General features: G+C 36.5%; 2 protein-coding genes and 1 non-coding gene across 5 annotated transcripts; 2 read left to right on the top strand and 1 right to left on the bottom strand.

Moving 5' to 3' along the window:
• Nucleotides 1-1908: 1908 nt before the first annotated feature.
• TRNAT-UGU (transfer RNA threonine (anticodon UGU)) lies at nt 1909-1980 on the top strand. The gene has a single exon. It is a non-coding gene; the product is annotated as a tRNA-Thr (tRNA).
• A 655-nt stretch (nt 1981-2635) lies between these two features.
• Nucleotides 2636-9837, top strand: RPN13 (regulatory particle non-ATPase 13). Of its 2 annotated transcripts, XM_087315656.1 has the most exons (13): nt 2636-2806; nt 2899-2991; nt 6796-6852; nt 6945-6983; nt 7053-7127; nt 7200-7269; nt 7365-7434; nt 8432-8571; nt 8675-8695; nt 8805-8899; nt 8983-9060; nt 9141-9195; nt 9359-9837. In XM_087315656.1, exons 1-13 carry the CDS (start codon nt 2750-2752, stop codon nt 9496-9498), a joined length of 990 nt encoding a protein of 329 aa, XP_087171782.1. In that variant the 5' UTR covers nt 2636-2749; the 3' UTR covers nt 9499-9837. The 2 variants fall into 2 exon arrangements, with proteins under 2 accessions (XP_087171782.1, XP_087171783.1); XM_087315657.1 differs by lacking the exon at nt 7053-7127.
• Nucleotides 9838-10884: 1047 nt separating this feature from the next.
• On the bottom strand, nt 10885-16801 carry LOC147867836 (uncharacterized). 2 transcript variants are annotated; one of them, XM_087315653.1, is made up of 6 exons: nt 15951-16801; nt 14356-14450; nt 13220-13324; nt 12310-13131; nt 12015-12225; nt 10885-11940 (listed from the first exon to the last, which is right to left on the bottom strand). In XM_087315653.1, the coding sequence occupies exons 1-6, from the start codon at nt 16321-16323 to the stop codon at nt 11231-11233; spliced, it is 2316 nt and encodes a 771-aa protein (XP_087171779.1). In that variant the 5' UTR covers nt 16324-16801; the 3' UTR covers nt 10885-11230. The 2 variants fall into 2 exon arrangements, with proteins under 2 accessions (XP_087171779.1, XP_087171781.1); XM_087315655.1 differs by lacking the exons at nt 14356-14450; nt 15951-16801 and adding an exon at nt 13554-13683.
• Between the last annotated feature and the right edge of the window lie 271 nt (nt 16802-17072).

Raw genomic sequence — 17072 nt, 5'->3', positions numbered from 1 at the left:
CATGAGTATGGTTGTCAATGCAATTATCGTGGTTTGATTATGATGAGCATGGATTTGTGATCATAATTGTCAATGTGTATATCATAATTGAACATGATCTTTAATTGAGAGGGCGGGGTACTTAGTAGATAATTTGTTGTTCGCGTTTACATATTCACCTTGCACATGGATTCTCACCAAAATACATTCTTGTCTTTGAGTATGTTTGAATTCGCAGTCCTTTGTGTTCTACTATGCATCAAGCCATCATATATTCGTTTACAAATTAAGCTATTATAACATATACAATGTTTCCTTTTATGTAATTGACCAATGAACAAACCTTGCTTTTTATGCATTGATTATAAACCATTGTGATGCCTTCTTTGTTGAAATAACCACACCATAACATAAACAAAGTTTCTCTTTTGACAATCGAATGTTAATCAAGCATTGTTTTTTGTGCTACATTATATCATCAAATATTGAATAATAAGCGTGCAAGCATTGAGGTGTACCATCTACACCTTTGAGTAAATAACTATGAGACAATCATAAATTGTTACCAATTATCATGGATGAAAATACAAAGATTAGAAAACAGCACAAAGGGGTTGTACTTATGAGAAAATCTACAAGAATTCACAAAAAATTGATTGGGTATGTAAAGAAACATTGTTCGCATACATACTAAAGAGATACAAAGTGAGGTCAATTTTTTTCTTTGGACAACTATTTCAACAATAAATGAAAGGTACAATGCATATCCAAATGCTAACAACATAGTGCATAAATTTAACAACTATATAATTGTCAACTCTCCATTTAATACAAGGAAGTTGTAACAATATGACAAATACATGTACAAACAATAGGTATTGGTATATTGAACCACTTGAGAATCAATCATATAACACCACATCACTTTGCAAGTACAATTAATGAAACCTTAATGATGTGAGTAAAGAAAAAAGCCCTATCCAGGATGTGTATGTATATACATGTAATGGGAATGATATATATTCCTTAAACTAATGGACTATACTCTCCACGATAATGAGAGTGGCATCCATTGAAGCCAATGTACTATTTGACCAACTAGTTCATGATAATTAGGGTTGGCTCAAGAAGGAGCAATAACCATCAAAAGAATGTGGTAAATATGTCACTTCTAACATAGTACATCCACAGTAGTTGTTTGAGAATCAAACGAATCACCAAAGGACACATGTTTGTGATTGTAGATCCCAAGAGGTGATTTTAAGTTAAAGAAAGAATTTGATGAATGCAACCCTCTATAATGCGAGGGTGCAAGTGCATCACACCTTTATGGATCTCAAGCTTTATACAATCATGAGTTGATATAACACTAAGAAGTAGTTTATAGTTCAAGAAATGAAAATCCTCATTAAGCAACACAAATAGGTTCAAAGTTGCGTGGAATAATGAACTATACAAGCTCCAAAACTAAAAACACTCAACTCCAACAATTGCATGTAAGGGAGACGATGTATGCTTAACAAATTAACATTATATAACAACTAAGGATCACAAGTATTACTTATCTACATGGACAAATGTCAATTGGCACAAGGTCTAGGGAACTTACAACTTAGTAGGGGAAAATAGTTTTTCTTAATGCTTCAACCCATTGAAACGTGCATAGAGAGCATAAATCTTGGACAATGTTATTCTTTTTGCCCGCTGTAAAGTCCTACCATATGTTTTTTCAAAATAAGCAAGGTCGTGAAGAAGCATTGCGAGGCTGGCTTCCTTGTCATAGAAACTAACAAAAAAAGGAAAATGTTGTTCATGCATTGCAACACGGGTGTACTCAAAGAGTTTAGGCTACATCAAGGGAGTGTGATTTTTGTACGTGAATAGAGAGAAAGGGATAGAGAATGCTATTGTTCTTTTTTGTTAAACTTGGCCTCTATAGCTCAGTGGTAGAGCGTTAGTCTTGTAAACTGAAGGTCTTGAGTTCGATCCTCAATGGGGGCAACAATTACTTCGTATGTTTGGTAAGGTTGCCCATTGAGGTCAATAATAGAGAGGTGAGAAAATTGGGCTCCCAACAAAAGAAACTCAAAATGTAGTGCTTAGCTTATTACCACCAAGGTAAGCTCTTGAAACCCAAGATATAGTGCTCGATAAAAGGCATAGTGCAACTTACCACTAGGGTAAGCTAATTTGACATAGTGCTTGCTTGTACTCTTAACAACTTATCGGCAAAAACTAATTACGAAAAAAGAAGAAGAGAAAAACAAAAGCTAATTATTAGTAAACAAAAGAAACTCAAAATGTAGTGCTTAGCTTAATACCACTAAGGTAAGCTCTTGAAACCCAAGATGAAGTGCTCGTAGTCTAAGAACTTACCGCTACGGTAAGCGAATTACGATAAAAGACATAGTGCAACCTATCATAGTGCTCGTAGTCTAAGAACTTACCGCTACGGTAAGGGAATTACAATAAAAGACATAGTGCAACTTACCACTAGGGCAAAAGCTAAATTGACATAGTGCTTGTAACTTTTAAAAGCTAATTACGATAAAAAGGAAGAGAAAGGCAAAAGCTAATTACAATTTACGATAAAACGAAAGAGAGAGAGAGAGAGAGACAGAAAAGAAGGGATTTATTTGCGTCTGGTCTTGGCCTTAAAAACTATTTCCCGGGCTGTGTCTCCTAAATTTTGACCAAGCTTTTGCGCACACGCACGCACAGACCGAGACAGAGACAGAGACAGAAACAGAAACAGACAGAGAAAGCTTCAATGGCGTCTCCTTCCCCTTCCACTGCAGCTCGAGTCCTCGGTCCGGATAGCAACGAGGTTACTTTATTCTTCTTCTTCGTCAATCTATTTCCACGCGAATAGATCTCTCTCGCTGTATTTTAACCTTTCTGTTTTGCCTTTTCTTATAGGAGCTCCTTCTAGAAGCCCGGATGGGGAAGATGATCGTTGAGAATAGAACTGTGAGGCCAGACCTCAGGAAAGGCATGCTCAGGCTAATACAGGCGAGTCTTGTACCTTGTATTTGTTCCTCGTTTGGTTGCGCATCGGAGGAAAATATAGTTTTTTTTCCTTCTTTGTTGTTGGATTTCTTTCTGTATGGCATGCACAATTGTTGAAGTTAATAGAACACATACGTTTGTCAAGGTTATTTATTTTTCAAGTTAATAGATTTATGCATTTGTCCAGCTCATAGGTTTTTGTGATTAATAGAATAGAGCATAGAACTTTGATGAAGTTTGTAATTTAAACATTTGTAGAGCTCATAAATTGCTGAGATTAGTTAAGCATATACATTTTCTGAGGTTAATAGAGCATGCACATTGTTGAGTTTAGTAGAAGTATGCATTTGTTGAGGTTAATAGACTCTAAACATTTGTGGGGTTTGTAAATATGTTGAGGTCAGGAGATCATATCCATTTCTTGAGGTTCATAGAGCATGTGCATTTGTTACTATTAATAGAGCATAACATTTGTTGAGGTTAATAAAGCATGCACATTTTTTGAGGTTATTAGAGCATAACATTTGTTCTAGTAGAATATACATTTTTCTTGTTCAAAGTTTGTTGTCTGCAGTTGATCGTATACATTTATTGAGATTAATAGAGTTCATATTTTGTTGAGTCTAATAGACCCTTATACACGTCTTGATGTTAATACAGTGTAGACATTTTTCTTGTTCAAAGTTTGTTGACTTCAGTAGATCGTATACATTTATTGAGATGAATAGAGTTGACATATTGTCGAGGCTAATAGACCTTATATACTTCTTGACGTTAGTAGAGCATAGACATTTGTTGAGGTCGATTGAATATCTACATCTGATGAGTGCATATGTTGTTGTGGTTAATAAAACATATACATTTGTCGAGATCAATAATCCTACATTGTTCTGGTTAGTAGTGCATTTACAATTGCTCCAACTTGAGATCATATACATCTTGAGGTTAGAAGATGTAAGGGTTATTCAATATCTTTACAGCTCTTTTTGTAGATTGTATACATTCCCGAGGTTATGTGAGCTAGGCATAGCTGCATGATTTTCTTTGTAGGTCATATATGTTGTTGAGGCTATAAAAGTTATATTTTATCATATAGCCTCTTATATTCTTGATAGAATATATAAAATATGAGGTTATCAGACAGTTTCACGGTGTTCTTTGTCAATGAGACATTTTTGAGGTCGGCAGAAATAGATGTGATTCAGTAGCTTTCTGATTTCCTTTGCAAATCATATGCATGTGAGGTCAGTTGACATAAGCAGAGAAAGAAGTTATCATTCGTTTTCATGTTTTTCTTTGTGGATGATTCATTGTTGCATTATTGATAACTTAGCAACTTTCTTTGTAGATCTTCACTCTTGTTCTGGTTAGCATAGGTAAATATTCTTCGAGAACTGTTAGTTTCCATTGTTTGTATGATTTTCTTTGGAGATCGTATATTGTTGAGGTTAATAGAGGTAGACGTTATATGATAATTTATCATTATTAAAATTGATTTCTACTGTAACCATGGGTGTTTCTGTGAATTTGGCACTTCAGATTTATGTTAATTAGTAACTTGAATGGACTATAGTCAACTGTATAAATCCTCCTTCTTTGAGATAAATTTTTAACATCCATGGGAGACTGATTGGCATCAATGGAAAGAGAGATAAAGTAGATTCATATCAGTTGACAGGGAACACAAGATCATCCTACATTTAGCAGTCTCATCTAGCCAAGTACTGCAACTTGTATGATTCGAACCCAATTGCCCAAGAAATTATGGCTTACCACTAGGTACATCACTAATGCAAAGAGAAGAGAATGTTTTAGCATTTCTATGAGACCATCGTATCTATGAGACGATCATACAATACATAAGTCATTGGAAAATTCATATAATGCTTCCTCGTATAGAATTGCATTAGTCTCCTCCAACTTTGTCTGATGTGTATATTCGAGTGCATGCTCTTATTTGGAGGTTTGAGAATATCAAAGAAACTAGCGAGCAAGTTGGATCTAATAAAAATGCTTAGTGTGATTGTTATATATGCTGGACACTCCAATAATACATGTGTGCCATCCTGTAATACACCTCCTTCACATGGTTAGCAAAGTCTAAGGTCTTTGAGATATTTTCCCACTACCTTCTCAAAGTCTAATTGAGCTCATCTTGTCCTACTTGTGGCTTGATACTTCACAAATTCAATATGGAAAGCGAGAAAGATATCTATTATCGTCATTGGAGGTCAAATAGGACCAATGGGATCATAAGTGAAATATTTCTACGTAACATGTATGGAAATTAGTAGTGACCCTCAATGTCCAAGAATTTTACTAATAATATTGCAATCAGGAATGCAAATTGTGATTGTGAGAGGAATGAGTATATGGAGTAGACGAGATTAACAATATGTGTAAGGCAAACTTGAATGTGGTTGAATGTAGCACATTGCATCAAAGTTAATACTATTGACTCTTAAACTTGTTTCAAAAGAGAGAGCTTATTATTGTCTTCAGGGGTTAAATATGACTATGAGACTAAAATTATAACATTTTCACATGAAAGTGAGTTGTGAGTCTCGATGTTCAAGAACATTATTGATGAATGTCACAATTGTGAGTGCACATTGTAACCGCAGGAGAAATGGTGAAAGTATTGGGTTTGGTTGAAGATGTGTGGAAAGCATAGTCAAATGTTTTCAAAGTTAGAGCATTTCTATCAAAGATTGATACTCAGACTCCTAAATATGTTTAGGACAAAGTGTGCATAGTCAACTACTCTCATCACTTGTGCCCCAACACCTACTCTCACATTGTAGCGAGTGTGATCTACGTCACATTGAAGCATTGCTTCGGATAGTAGACAATGGGATGGCCTCTAACATGTATTGATGTTTGTGGTTTCCCCACTTGGCAAAGAATATGGTTTTGTAATCAGGTGCAACATATGTAAATATAATGTGTGAAATGTGAGCCTCCACAAATTTCCCATGTCATGATACATTGGTGTTGCAAAAAGGCCTCATTCATAGAGGAATCTATTGATGCATCATGAAACAAGTCAGTTGCATCCTATCTTCCACACCATTTTTTCATAACTTGCATCCAATTGGAACACAATTTTTTGCTTTTATTTGTCTTTTGGTTGCTTATTGTGTGATTCTAGGAAATTAATGTGAGGTACTTTTTTGAACCTCAAGCATGTATTCGACAACCCTTCGATGGCCATGATCTCAATGGGAAGTGATCCCATCTCAATGGAATTTGTTGCTTGACTTGGAGAAACTTTATAAGAAAATACTTTTGCACATTTTCAAACACTTTCCAAATGAATTAGGGATGCTACTGCCCCATACTTCCACCCCGCCATTGTCACCAAAGTGTCAAAAAGCTATTTCTTGAAGACCCAACACTTAATTTTTCCATGATTGCATGTGTTCTCAAATGCATAATATGCCCTCTTTCCCACCTCTAAGAATTAGGTAGCCATTTATTCCATGTATGATGTTAAGGAACTTCAAGGCCAAGGTATTTAAAGATTTTCACAATTTCAAGTGGCTTATTGTACACAATGCATGGTGTATCCTTACTTTGACTCTTCACAAGCATAATCTTTGTTTTAGAGCTATTGACATTCAACTTAGTATGCATGCAAAACTCTACACTTTTGTATATCACCTAAAGTATTCCTGAAAACACCACATCATCAGCATACAACAAAAGCATGATAACTACATTCCCAATGTGTGTGTGTGTGTGTGTGTGAGAGAGAGAGAGAGAGAGAGAGAGAGAGAGAGAGAGAGAGAGAGATGCAATATGCAGGGTGAAGGATTTTTGCGGGTTCAATGGAAAGAAAGGTCACAGGATTACCCTGATGATGTATCCTACTGGAAACTACTTCTTTGTTCAATGCAGTTTTTTCCATATCATTTATGTTGAGCACGTTATTGAATTTCCTTGATTTGAACCAGGATATACTTGTGTTTCCCCATGAAGCTAGTTTTGAAAAGGTAAGGAGGACGATTGCACATTTATTTATTTATTTTTCACACTGAAATTTACTTATTCTGTTTATTCAGGTCCAACAATCCAGTGGTCGTGTTTATTTACTAAATTTCAAACAAGATGATAGGAAGTACTTTTTTTGGATGCAGGTAAATCAGTACTACTAACTGCAGTTGAAATATTGTGTTACTTCCATTTTGTAATTGTGTAATATATTGTAGGAACCAGATGAGAAAAGAGACTCAGAAATCTGTGACACTGTTGATTACTTCCTAAATTATCCCTCCCCAGGTTTATTTTAGACTCTGATCATTATGTTTAGAAGAGTACTATATTCTTTTCTCTTTTTTTTCCACCTCATTTACGTGTTGGAATGTCTGTTTCAGAATCTGATGAAGAAGAGGAGGATAATGTACATTTTGGAGAAGAATCGTCTTCTCAAGTTGCAGAAATAAGGTTAAAACTCATTCACAATGCATCCACCTTAATATTACAAACCTACAACACCACAGACCCTAGTATTTACATTCTCTCTATTTTCATTCCACCACATCACAATGTGGAATTGTACAACCTGGCAACGGTAATGATGTTCTAGCAAAGATGTCTTGCTAATGACCAAATATTATGAAGTATAGTTTTTACAACACATATGATGCTGATTGATAAGGTTTGGTGAATGCCAATTTAAGTTGCTAGCAATCTGCACATGGTCAGGAAAGGTGTGTCAAGTGTTTCCTAGCCCAGGACGTGTTTCTGTAGTTATTTTTAAATATTGTAAACAACTGGGATTGAATCATTCCAGAGGAGCAGTATACAGCAGAAATGCAAACTTTCACTCAAACAAAAAAAAAACATTTATCAGGATAACAGAAACCATGTAGCTCTCCACATCTAAGTTACCAATAGAATAGTGGTTGAGAAGTTGGAAAGAGTCCTAATAAGGTAACCTTACACATTCTTAAAATATTAGAGATGGACATTCCAAGAAAATTGCTTTGAGATGTCTTGGGAAGAGTTTATTTGAGATGTCTTGGAAAGAGTACATTCAACATCATGAAAATTTACATGGATTGGAAAAGATTTTGTTTTGTAATCACAAGCTCTTGCTGCAGTGAAAGATAGAAATTTCACATCAAAGAAAACATGAACACACGATGCTACTTGACAAAGTATGTTTTTCAAAGTCAAACAGGATCTTGAAAACTTGACATATGACTAGATTGGCTCGCCAAAGGATAATGATTTAATTTTCGAGTTTGTGTTCTCAAAATTGCTTACCAATATTGGTAGAATTATTATATTTCATGTTCATGCTCATTTTTGAACGTGTTCTCAGGATAGAAAGAAGAGTTCAATTGCACAATAAGAGTTTTATTTATCATGTATTCAGTTTTTTCATTTTTCACCATTTTACCATATCTGACATTGAGCTACACTCCTATGGATAAAGCAAAATGGATGGGGAAAATCTTCCATTTTCTGCTGTTCCCATTGTACCTCAAATTGCTTCTACTGAAGGTGCTGTCCAACTGGCTGATTTGCAGAGAATTTTGAGCTCCATCACACCAGTCTCAGGGACATTAGGTTCAGGTTAGACCTCTTTTTGCACATTTTAATTAGTGTCTAAGCTGGAGATATATAGAGAGGAATAATGATGTGTTGTGTTTTTATGATCTGTATTCTATTCTGCAAGGTTTATTACAACAAGATACAGGTTTCTTTCTTTCCCTCTTCACTTCCAACTGTCATATCTTCTTTCCACATCAGTAGACATACTTCGGAGATCTATATAATGTTATTTTCCCCCTGAATCTTGCCATCAGGACCAAGTCTCACTGATCTGCTAAAACCTGAGCTTGTCATTCCACTTCTTGACAGTTCTCTTCTGGATGAAAATTTGACTCAATTTTTACCAGAGGTAGTACTGTAAAGTCTAAAATTTTCAAGTATGTGTGGTGTATAGGTTACCAATGTAAGTTTTTCTTGTATTCTCATTGACAGGGTTCATGGACTCCACAAGCCATTGCGGAATTATTACAAAGTCCACAGTTTCATCAGCAAGTAGATGCATTCACCCATGTCTGTAAGAGTATGCAGTTGTGGCAGTATGTTTTTCCTTCAATCTTTGTCTTTTTGACAGCTTCCATGAAATATTTTAGGTACTTAGGAGTGGACAAATTGATCTTAGCCAGTTTGGAATTGACTCTAGCAATTGTGAGTGCTTTTTACTAAATTGCTCAGAACACTTATCTTTCATATGCAACATTTCCTAATATTATCCTGTTGATTGATGCTCAATTGTGAGTACTCATTACTATATACCTCAGAACGTTTTTCTTCCCTTTACTAATAACATCTTGTCAATTGACGCTTGCAGACAACTTCACAGTTCTGTCATTTCTAGAAGCTATTGAAGATCAAGTAGCTAAGAAAGCAACCTCAAATCTTGCAGCATCTTCTTCTGAAGATAGAGGTATGGATCAAGAAACCGATCATCACATGGAGGACACTAGGTAGCCATCATTGTGCTGTTAGATATTTATTTTGTATCCAGAAATATTCTAGACTTTTTTGGGATAGTCTGTACATCCATAAACATCTATCTAGTGCTGTGACGTAAATTATGATCATCTTAGTTCAATTGTTTTTTGTACCTTTCAATGTGGAAGTTCAATGATAAAACATAAATGCTGTAAATGCTATTGACCATTGGGCAACAAAGCATCACATTTATATGTATGCTAACAAAATAAAAGCATCATCATTGGACCTGATGCTGAAGAATGTCATTGCTATGGTGCTATGCTATTTTATCATAATCAAACCATCAGTATCAAGGCATTCTAAGTTTTAGTTTTTGAGTTTCACATGTTATAGATGCATTATAGGAATTTAAGTTGTAGATGTCTTTTTTTGGGTTAACAAAAGTAATTTTGGGATAAATTTCATTATCTTCTAGATATTCCTTGTCCTTTCGGTTTATACCAAGCTTATTATCTTCTAAACGAATGCTGTAAATAGAAATATAGTAAATCCTTTGCCCTTCATTCTTAGCCAATGAGAAAAGGATCTTTTTGGAGCTTAATCACTACCAATAATTTTTATCGCATATGTAAATCTTGTTCCTAATTTGCTGTGAGCAGTTACAAGGTCTGTGTGAATGTTTACCGTATATGTTGAACTCTCCTAGTCATTAAATGCCTTGACAAAGCCCTACGAGCCCCATCAAACTTAGTACGTTAGTGTATGAACTTTAACCTCATTAAGTGAGTTATACTAACAATAATTTATCCTTCTGGTTATCTCTACCACGTAGGTTGTTTATGAACTTTAGCATTATTAACTAAGGAATATGCAAGTGGTGCTTAGGAAAGTATAGTGTTATTGAAGGTTAAACAAGGAAACTATTAGAGTTCCCCACAACCCATGGGTAAGAGGTTGGTTTTCATCTCCATTATCATTTAGAATTATGATTCAGTTGTCAGCCTTACCCAGAAATTATGATTCAGACGTTTTACACAGGTATATACCCTGATTGGAATGGTACATTATCTATTTTCCAGTCTGTTCACAATGGAGGATACCTATTTTGTTATCTAGTTGAGCAATATGGGAATCATTATCTTCACAATGCAGTACATATATAGCAGGTATTAATGCCATATTAATGCTAGTAATAGACTGGCTGTATCCTCATGCACAGGAGGAATAATTGCTCACATTACCCTGAGAAATATAGCAGAGCCAACACATTGCCATGCGTACTGAATGTATGTACTGGAAAACAACACACATCTTTCACCCATCTATAACATGTACAATTAGATGACTACAAAAATAGAGTGCGAAGAAATTCAAGAGAGAAGAACAAGATGAGTGAAAAACATCAGAATAGAGACTGGAGAGAAGAAATTCGTACAAATTAGCTGATGTTAATTTTGGTTAAATCTGTGCAACCAAAAAGGTTCCACAAAAACTGTTACAATCTGCCAAAGCAGATAAAATGAGTACTTGTGCACACTAAACACATAAGGATGAGCACATCTTTTATAATCCTAATCCTTTGACGTTCGTAGGTGATTCATTTATATTCTGTACCAAAGAAAACAACAACCCAGCATTCGGAAGAAAGCAGAGGGTGTTCACACTTTTGTGTATGTAAAGACATGTTCCCTTTGGAACATTGCTTCTTAACATGGTTTCTCCCAAGGTGCACATTATACAGGACAGTTTCATGGAGCTGTAGTCTTTATCTAGACATCACCAGGCTAGCTAGAGACACAGGACTGAATAGCGAACCATTAACTGGTGTGCCATTAATAGGCTTTGATTGCTCATGATGCCCAGGCTGAGACCTCTTCATCTCAGCTTTTCTGGATTCTTTCTTTTTATTTGATTGGATTGAATCTGACGAGGGGATCTCTCTCCCTTGAAGATGATCCATTGCCAGAGTTGACATAGGATCCCTCCGACCAATGACTTGTAATTTTTCAGACCTTGCTGAAACAGATGCATCAACTTCACGATGCCTCTTTCTTGAAACCTTCCATTTCACCCCATTAGAGGTGATGACCTCTCTTGCTGATTTATTTTCTTTGTCCCTGTAGATGTCTAGTTGCTGTCCCAAAAAACTCCTAGATAGGCCAGATTGAGTATTCTTTTGGTGTGAGTCATCAATAGTGCGATGCCCAGATTCAGATGATTTGTTTACCTGACCTGAGGATTCATCAATTCTGGGATCCTTGGTCATCCTTAACATGGATTGCACTGCACATGTTCCATGTCTGACAGTGGCCTGAGACACAATCTTGCTTTCATCCACAATATTATCCAAATCTTCTGCAGTCAACAATCTTTCTGAGATTGATGCTGCATCCTTTACATCTAGCCAACGACCATTCACCCAGTCTTTTGAAATGCGGAGTTCTGAAACTAGGAATGATGCAAATTCATTTTCATCTGCACAATAATCGTGAAATTTAGGGCATAAATACTTTGAAAATGAAGACAATGAGTAAATAAGCATTCCTTACCAGGAAAATATACACGAACTTTTCCATATGCTTCCCTGCTAGATATTATACCCTCCCACCAACCATCATTCCACCAACAATCTACAGCAGTACCAATCTCATAAGAAGACAAAGTTTCTATTTTAGTTTGTGACGGCCTGATGGCCAGGCGACCAGAAGCACGAATCCCTAACTTGTCACCGCCAGCTGCACGCTTAAGTGATACACATTCCTACACAACAAAGGACAACAAGTCAGATTAAAGGCAACCTCTATTTGGAGTGGAATTGAATATTTGTCACACACGTCCACTTACTTCCAAGTTCCCGCAGTCATCTCCTGATTCCAGGTCCTCATATCTGACCTTCAAAGTGTGCAAATCTTTCTTCACAATTACACATCGGAACCAACAACCTCGCATTCCACTGTCTTCACACAGAATCTCTACTTTGTCACCAGGAATAAACGTGACCTGATTCACATGGCCAATTTCTCCTTCACTGGCAGAAGGTAGCTCAATCTCACTTCCAGTAGCAGCATCAGCTGTGTCACAACTGACATCATGCTGGGGAGTTAAACTACCTTCCTTGCGAGGAGTTTCAAACCTTCCAATCCGTTTTCTTGAGCTTCTGGCACCTCTCGGACCTCTTTTAATCACTGTGACTAAATGTCTCTCCTCATCTTCATTGATTTCTGCATTATCACTTGCAAGATCACAACTCTGACTGAGGTCACGGGGACATGTCACACCAATCAAGGACAGAGATTGCTGGTTCCAGTAACCTTTAATACTAGAAAAGTCAAAAGGCTTAATCCCATCATTATCAAACTGCCTGTAGCACAAATGTACTTGTGCTGCAAAATCAGGATTTGTCAACAAACATTTTTCATAATGGTCAGGAGTCAAAACTGTGGCCCCCCCATCAAGACACTCAACACTCAAGACTTGAGGGAATGGTGTCATAAAAATCTCTCTCGCCTCAGGTGCAGGTGGGGGGACAGAACCTACAAGCTCATCTGTTTTATGAAACCAGCGTACTCGCACCTTTTTCTGACATTTTTTGTCCTCATAAAGATCTTCTATGTATGCAATGTGTCGTTCACCACCCTCAGACATGACATAAACAAATGAATTTATCTGCAAAAACAACATTAAAAATACAGGAGTTAAGACTTAAAAAGTACACAAATATTTCCACGGATGAAAAGAATGAGAGATGACTTACAGATATTGTGATTCCATTGCGACGGAAAGAGTAATAGTGACGAAATCGCTTATGGCATGACCAGAACTTTCCTACCCAAATAATTTCTCTAGTTGGTTTAAGACCCTGCAAAAGTGTTCGTAGAAAAATGTTAAATGCATCATCAGAAACCATTAGTTACTGCAAATAAGAAAAATACAGCAATAAAACATAGGGAACACAAACAACAAAGTGCTGTCAGAACCCTTTATTCAATCAGTGACATCTATCAATACCAGAAAGCCTAATCCTAAATACTAGACTCAGTGCAATTTGCAACGGGTAGGGTTCTTAAGGAAATTTCTCGACCACACACCTGAAACATTTATCACATTTTCCAGGTCTGGAGTGAGGTGCCAGAGAATCTTTGCTTTCAATCAAAACAAGACTGAAATCTATCAAAACAAATGCCCTTTCTGTATTGAAATTGCATTTTTCTTCATCAATACTTTCAGACTTCATACTTCCAGAGGCATTGTATAAAGCAGGAACAATGCGTCACCTGAGAAAAATAACCAGCACAGGTATGTGACTCCTGGGATGAAAAGTTGCCAACAGTAGACGCTCTTTTCCATTCAGCATTTTGGGCTTCAGGAAAACATGATCAAGCTAAGAAAAAGACTGGCTGCTGTGCACAAAGATGAAAACATCAGGTAGACGTACACCTGAGAAGGATCTGATGTATTGTGCAAAAATCGTTGATCGACTAGATCAATGTAGACTTTGAGTCTATCATGAAAACAGAAAGCATAGGCCAGTTTAAGAACAAGAATGGGTAAACCGGAATAACACCCAAAGCATCATAAGGATATAAATGCACAAAGGTGAATACCTTGGCAAGTTATCGTCATCAAACTCTGGGGATGACCATGATTGAAATCTTCCAACATTACATGATCCACAAGTTGTATATAGCCAAAAGGCGTTTCCTATAGAATGGTTTCTATTGCTCAGAATATATATGCAATAATTCTCTCAGCAAAAAAGCGCATACATTTGACAGTTTTCTACGTACACCAAAATATCCTCATTCAAATCTCATGATCCAGCAAAACTAGAATTTCATAACAGTGTTGAAAAGCAAAAGGTCATATATAAATAGAATTTGAATGATGTACCTGCATATATGTCTCTCTTTCAATATTAGCATCCTTTTGCTTGATTCCTCCCATTTCTTGGTCAAATAGGACCTCATTGTTAAGCTTCAAATTTCCTGAACATTTGTAACATTGCCATAAAAACTGTGTACGTTGTAAAATGCAGAAAAATCCAAATAAAATGTAGACGAGTTTAAAAAGATTTATCATTAACACCTCGAGGTTCTAAACAATACATATTTTTCGATTCTACATGTACAAAACAGTCTTCTTGTTGAACTAGTAAGAAACTCACAACCACATATACATGAGTAAATGTGTGTGAGTCTGTGTGAGTGGGGGTGTGGGTGTGGGTATGTATAGATAACCATGTAGACAAACAGTGAGTCCTACATAAACACACAAATATATGTGTGTGCATGTATGAAGTCATATGAACGCATATATCCATATACATAGATCTAAGTATAAACACAACAAAACCACAGAATTAGAGGATACATTGGCTGAACTGAGATCCATAGAAACTATACAAAAGAAGAATCTAATGTGATAATAAAACAATCAAAACCTGAAATAAAGAAAACAAGAAAAATAGATCTTAGATCTCAAAAGCTATAATTCAGAACAGCCGATCTGCAAACAAAAGAAGACATTTTTCAGAGGAAATAAAACTTCACAAAGATCTTCAAACCAAATAAGAGCCAGAGACAGTTAGCAAACAAAATAGATATATTCAAAGAGAATGAAAATTTTGGGAACCAAAAATCTTGAATAAGATGATCCACATGTATGAAACAAATATATTTCCGAAAGAACAAACATATAGAGTACAAATTCAGAAAGAATAAAAAATTCATACCTATATTTTGAATATTCAGAAAGCCTACAGGTAGGGAGTACAGAAAGCTTCATATCCATCAAGAACACAAAACATGGTGTCATTCAACGTTAACACTGGGTTACTGAGAAGAATAAAACCAAAACTCCGAAAGAAAAACAGGCAGTTGGGCGGGCTGGTAGTCAGATCTGGAATTCTTTGGCCACTGAATTTCTCTCAGATACAGGAATATGAAAAACTTCGCAGAAAAATACTGGTTTTTAAATTTAAAGCATGTCTTATACCGATCAACAAATAACTAAACATTAAGAGAGGAAGAAAGAAAGACAAAAAAAAAACTGATATTTAACGAAAATTATGAAATTTGGCTAAGATTGGTATTCCAGATTAATTTATTGGGCAAATCAAAGATACCCTAAGTCTTTGAAAAAAAAAAGGTCAATTTGAGTCATAAATACAAAATTATTTAAAGAATGTAATTTGGTTTAAGAAGAACCACGTAGCCAAGTAGAGCTTCTAAATGAAACTCCAAAACTTAACCAGCAATGTCAGAAAAAACCCGATGAAAAAGAAAAAACGAAAAACATGCGTTCATCGTATAGAAAACGGGTTCATTTAAGGACATACCTAATAGGCCTAGTTTTGATGAATCAGTTGGGAATGAGATCCTTCGACCCATCAATGTCATCATGTAACGTTCAGGGAAATGAGGGAGAGAGATAGGAGAGAGAGAGAGAGAACATGAAAAAACTAACTGTCTTTTAGGCAAACATACCTAAGGTGCTCGGTTCCCAAGAAGAAAAGGTGGATTCTGTCCGTATGAAACTCTTTAACCAGTCGACAACATCTCGCCTCGATCTCCATTTAGAGGCCATTGGATCTAATCTATCAAGCCCCAAGAGGGTCTCCAACTCCTCCTGGATGACATACGAAACGTGCCTAAAGTTCCTCTCGACTCCTACTACGGCCAGTATTAGAGACCCATCTTGCCTTTTCAGAGAGTAATGGATCACCCTGCCTCCTCTGTTGGTATCATTTGGTGATGATGACGAGGAAGATGAAGAAGAATATGGCGATGAAGTCGTTGTCGATATGGTCTCTTCATGAACCCCAACGAAATGCAGAGATTCGGTATGATTGTGAAGCATGACTACTTTCTTCCGCTTTGTGTAAAGAATAAGAAAAGTAAGGAACGATAAGAGAGGGGGGAGAAGAGGAAGAAGAGAAGCGGGGGAGAAAACCCTTCTATGGGGAAGAATCTAGAGAATCCTTTTTCCCCTTCCTCCTCCGTTCTGGTTCTTCTTGTTTCTTCTTCGCCTGCTGTTAACAAAGAAAAACTTGTTCCTTTTTCCGTGCTTCTGTTTCTTTTGTTGAGAAAGAAAAACGCGATCCTTCTTCTTCAGGTGGTTCTACCTCGTCCTTTGTTTCTTCCTTGGTTCAGAAGACTAGACAACCCAAAGAGACCAAAAACGTCTGAGAACAGAAGATTCGAAGGGCTCAAAGGAAGCCAAAATAAAAAAACATGGACCGGAGACCTCAGATCTGTAGAGCAGAGAGCGAGCGGGCAAGAAATGAGGGAGGGTTCAAAAGAACGGAGCGCTGTAAAATCTCCCTGCAAGAAACCCTAATTTCGACGGGGACGGGGAAGGCAGGGGGGGGGGGGGGGGGAAGAGGAAGCGATAAGTGAATGGGAAGAGGGAAATGAGAAGTCTGAGGAGTTTTCTGCTTCTGAAGGGAAACCCTAATTTTTGTCTGCAGAAGAAGAAGGAGAAGAAGAAGAAGAAGAAGAAGAAGAAGGGAAGGAAGAGAGAGGAGAGATGATGATGAGGTTGTTATTTCGTTTCCGGAGAATTTAAATAAATAAATATCAAAAAACAAATAAATATGAATTTCTACT

The sequence above is a fragment of the Azolla caroliniana genome, unplaced genomic scaffold, assembly GCF_043228905.1.
Source record: "Azolla caroliniana isolate FFs.n. ecotype wild unplaced genomic scaffold, voAzoCaro1.0.p SCAF_2, whole genome shotgun sequence".
NCBI lineage: Eukaryota > Viridiplantae > Streptophyta > Polypodiopsida > Salviniales > Salviniaceae > Azolla > Azolla caroliniana.
The sequence above is the reverse complement of the archived record's forward strand: the minus strand, read 5'-3'. Positions and strand labels throughout refer to the sequence as shown.

What these genes read in the sequence shown, in the direction of transcription:
- RPN13 (XM_087315656.1), top strand. Translation starts at nt 2,750, where the DNA reads ATGGCGTCTCCTTCCCCTTCCACTGCAGCTCGAGTCCTCGGTCCGGAT. An exon ending in AGTACTTTTTTTGGATGCAG is followed by an intron (nt 7,128 to 7,199) that starts GTAAATCAGTAC and finishes AATATATTGTAG; the next exon opens with GAACCAGATGAGAAAAGAGA. An exon ending in TGACTCAATTTTTACCAGAG is followed by an intron (nt 8,900 to 8,982) that starts GTAGTACTGTAA and finishes TCTCATTGACAG; the next exon opens with GGTTCATGGACTCCACAAGC.
- LOC147867836 (XM_087315653.1), bottom strand. Translation starts at nt 16,323, where the DNA reads ATGCTTCACAATCATACCGAATCTCTGCATTTCGTTGGGGTTCATGAA. An exon ending in ATGACTGCGGGAACTTGGAA is followed by an intron (nt 12,226 to 12,309) that starts GTAAGTGGACGT and finishes TTTGTTGTGTAG; the next exon opens with GAATGTGTATCACTTAAGCG. An exon ending in AGTTCGTGTATATTTTCCTG is followed by an intron (nt 11,941 to 12,014) that starts GTAAGGAATGCT and finishes ATTATTGTGCAG; the next exon opens with ATGAAAATGAATTTGCATCA.